This window comes from Marmota marmota, unplaced genomic scaffold (assembly GCF_001458135.2).
Source record: "Marmota marmota marmota unplaced genomic scaffold, marMar, whole genome shotgun sequence".
Taxonomy (NCBI): domain Eukaryota; kingdom Metazoa; phylum Chordata; class Mammalia; order Rodentia; family Sciuridae; genus Marmota; species Marmota marmota.
This window is the reverse complement of record NW_026000000.1, coordinates 6,271,968-6,276,278: the sequence shown is the minus strand read 5'-3', so window position 1 is coordinate 6,276,278 and position 4,311 is coordinate 6,271,968. Positions and strand designations below refer to the sequence as shown.

At 33.8% G+C, this 4,311-nt stretch overlaps 1 protein-coding gene across 3 annotated transcripts in view; it reads right to left on the bottom strand.

Moving 5' to 3' along the window:
* Positions 1 to 1,246: 1,246 nt before the first annotated feature.
* Positions 1,247 to 4,311, bottom strand: part of Prkg1 (protein kinase cGMP-dependent 1) — a 1,168,403-nt gene continuing 1,165,338 nt past the window's right edge. Inside the window, exon 18 of one of the 3 annotated variants that reach the window (XM_048807595.1) lies at positions 1,247 to 2,273. In XM_048807595.1, coding sequence (XP_048663552.1) covers positions 2,175 to 2,273 — 99 coding nt within the window. In that variant the 3' untranslated portion in view covers positions 1,247 to 2,174. The remainder of the gene's footprint in view (positions 2,274 to 4,311) is intronic. The other 2 variants (XM_048807598.1, XM_048807597.1) reach the window with 2 other exon arrangements.

Below are 4,311 nucleotides of genomic sequence, written 5' to 3'. Positions count from 1 at the left end.
ATTTCTGGGACTTTTGTGATATTTGAAAATTTGTAGGATCAGATTTACTTTCCTAATGACAAGGTAAATTTAATATTCTAGCAAGCCTTTTGCATGCCTACACCACACAATCTTTAAACAAAAATCACTGAACATTGGTGGTAATTGGAATTATATATATATAATGATTTTGAGAATTTGTAAGGGAGGGAATGTTCCAATAACAATAATATCAATAATATCTTAGGATCAAAATTTTAATCAAATTTTATCCTAATTATACATAATACAAACAGTAGTTTTATGCTGAACATGTTTTAGAGTATATTTTGATATCATGTTCTAAAGTAGTTTTTTGAGTATGAAAAATTCAAACAAAATTCATAATTATACACTTTCTTGGCTAGATATGACAAGCCAATTCAATATAGTTTTGCAGAAACGTCTACATTAGATTGATTAGTAAAACACTCTAATGTTAAAAAGCAAACCTGTCTTAATTATACCAAGTTCACACACAGTTCCAAGACAGCTTTGAAGGTTATACATTGGTCTTTGTAGGTGTAATGCTATCTGTCAAGGAAAAGCTTCCAGAAAACTCGGCTATTGACAGCTAATAATGTTCAACCAGCCTGCCGCCAACGGACCTGGTTTCATTTGCTGATTCTTTATGTGAAAAAAAGCAAATCAGTTTGATATTTTCATTTCTAGTCTAGTATAAATTTCAGGTTCACTAATATTTGTTTTATTTAGCTAAAATCAATTTTTATGAACTCAGGTTCCTTTTTCCTTCTCTAACCCTTTTCTACTTGAACAAATGTGTGGGCTTATTCAGGAAAAGGTAATCAACACCTGGACAATTTCTTGTTTTCTTTCCTGACCTCAAATGAGTGAGCTTCCTGGTTTTGTGAACTTTAATAACTTTGACATTGTGTTTTCTGACTTTCTTTTTCTTTTTTTCTTTTTTTGGTTCAGGCCTAAGACAAGAAGCTAGTTCAAAAAGATTTCCAAATCACCTTTTTCTCTCAAACCTAGACTATGTTGTGTAAGTGAAATCTGACAGGTGTTTGGTTTAATAAATTTAGTGAAAATGCTTGAGTCTCTGGCTAGACATGTAAGGTTTAGAATTTGTGTTGTCTGTTCAGACACTGACATTACAGATGAAAGATATACATAGCACCTATATAGTTTTTTTTTTTTTTTTTGGGGTGGGGGGTTACTGGGGANATAGTTTTTTTTTTTTTTTTTGGATGGGTCTTAATCCCTCCCCACCCTATCCCACCCCTAACTCAAGGGTTTATTTTTATAAAAGGAAATATTTTAAGCCTCAGTTTGAGGGTATGTTAGGTAAATAGATAAACCAATTGGCTGCTAGTCACTTATTTCCAGGACCATCTTTAAGCACAATATTTTTTTAAAACATGAAATGGTTTTGTGAATTGCTTTTCCCCCCACTCTATCATGCCAATTTATCAAAAAGAAATGAATATCATGCATTTTTTTCAATCCTCTGCTAAAACGCATATATACCTGCTATGAAAGGTCTCAGGAGAATCCATAGCAGTTGTGCTTTTATCATATCAATTTTTAAAATCTGTCAGAAAGAAAAGGTAACATTCAGTCTTGTCATCAGCACTGCTGGGAAATAAAATCATGAAACTTCTAGCACTGGTTTGACATGAACTCCATGACCCACAGATGTGTGGTCCTCTTTTCTAAGGTATATACACCGGCTTGCAGTAATAGGTTCCACAACCTTCATTTTAAAAAAGGGGATAGCCCAGGTTCTGTACCATCATCATCTATCGTACCAATATATTATTCTTTCATCTTGAAAAGTCTAGCAAGGTACAGACTCTTTTACTAGATTGAAGTGCTTCCTACAGTCTTTCAAATTATAGTCAGAGCAAAGCAAGATCGTTGCAACAATAGAAAACATCACTTTACTGGTGAAAGGCTTTGCTTCAGGACCACCATGTCAACTGCTATTTTAGGTTCAAACAGAAAACATGTAAAGAGCACTATTGTCATCTAAGCAATAAGTCCTAATGCCACTGTAGTTACTGGAGCAGCATCGATCAAAGGCATCATGGTGACCCCGAGCACTAATCTTCTCTCTTTCCCTCAAGTTTGCTGGCAGCTGTGTCTCAGAAAAAGCTGTCTTCAGCAAGGCAGAAGCAGGTAAGAGAAATACATTAGAAGTCTATATCCCAGCCTGAGTTGTCATCAGGCGGTGGCTCCTCACTGTCCTCAGGAAAACTGTCGAAATTACTTGTGTCCGTGGGTGATGCAACCTGCAACATGAGAAAATGAGTAGGTTTCTGACTTTTTTTTTCATGGGATTTTACTTTACTCTCCATTATTAAAAAGAATTGTTATTTTTAAACGGATACATAGAAACATAAAAATTATACTTATCAGTGAGGTACCATGCAATTTTTGATACATGTGTGCATTGCATAATGTTTAAATTAGGTTAAACATATTTGTCTTCTCAAACATTTATCATTTGTTTGTAGTAAAACTTTCAAAATCCCTTCCTATAGTTTCTTGAAATATATAGTGCATTTTTGTTATCTGCGGTCACTGTACTGTCTGATAGCACATAAGAACCCCTTGCTCCTGTTTTAACTGTTTAGTACCCACTGATCAACCTCCCCCACTTCCTGTTTCTATTGCCCTATTCTTCCCAGCCTCTGGTAGTCCTCATTCTACTCTCAACTTCTAAGAGATGAACTGTTTTAGATTCTACATATAAGTGAGATCATGTGGCATTTGCTTTCTGTGCCTAGTTTATTGCTACAAATAACAGATTTGCATTATTTTTTATGACTGAATAATATGCCATTATGTGCATGTACTACATTTTCTCTATTTTGAATTTTATTGTATTTATTATTTTGGTACTGGGGATTGAACTCAGGGACATTTGACCATTGAGCCACACCCCCAGCCCTATTTTGTATTTTATTTAGAGACAGGGTCTCACTGGGTTTCTTAGCATCTCGCTTTTACTGAGGCTGGCTTTGAACTCAGGATCCTCCTGCCTTAGCCTCCCAAGCTGCTGGATTACAGGCATGTGCCACCACGCAGCTCTATTTTGAATTTTAAAAAGCATTTTTGTCCCCTTTTCAATGACAATTTTTTTTTTTAGCATCTACTATGTAACTGGGTTTGAATTGTGGTTAACAGTGGTAAGTAAAAATAAAATAAATCCTCACAGTGATTTATATTACAGAAATAAATTGTGTGGTTAAAACCAATAATTAAGAAAATCTTTATGTAAGTATGAACTTTGGCTAGGGCTGCAATACACACACACACACACACACATATATATGTATATATATACACACACACATTATATATATATTCATATATATGTACACTTACATATATATGTGTATGTTTATATATAGTGCTTTGAGAGTATAAGAGTGAACATATAAAGCCTCTTGAAAAAGTATGATTTATAACCTAAGAATCAGTGAATTCAATATGGAGGGTAGCACATGCCAAGGTCCTGAGGTGAGACACAGAGAGAGAGCTCCATGCTTTGAAGTAACCAAAAGATGCTGACATAACTGCTATATAAGAAATGGGGACAGTACGCAGAGATGAGGCAGATAAGCAGGCAAAATCCAGGCACTGTTCTTTATTCTCTATATAAGAGCCATTTCTAAACTTGAGCAAAATTCTTATAAATCTACTGGGCAAAGTCCAATCAGCAGAGCATCAGCAAGAAGCCAGTTTAATATTTCTATTGCTTAAAAGATCCCTTAAAAGATAAATTTAGGTTAGAATAATTTGAGTTTAGCATTTATTTATTTCTCTCTTCCAGCTTTTTTCTCTGCTTTTGTTCTAAAACCAAATCTTCATGAATGCAATTAGCATCTGTAATGTGGGACATGGTAATGGTATTTTTTTATTTTGTTTTATGAATACACAAATGTTGGCTCAGAAATAAATCTTAGAAAAATGAAAAATATTTTCTTTATAAAGAGCAGACTTGAATTAATCTTAGAAAGAGGTAGCATATGAATAAAAGTCCCAGGATCACAAGCAGCCCTCTCTCTCTTGATTAAGACACACTACATTTTATTAAACAGATGCAGTACAGATGAAAAATATCGATAGATGCAATCAGTTGAAATCTATTTCAGGTAATTATGATGTAAAGAGTCCACTTATAATCTTTTTCTTTTATTATTTATTTAGTTTTGCACTAGGGATTGAACCCAGAGGCATTTTATCATGAGCTACTTCCTTAGCCATATATATATATATATATATATATATATATATATATATATATTTTTTTTTTTTTTTTTT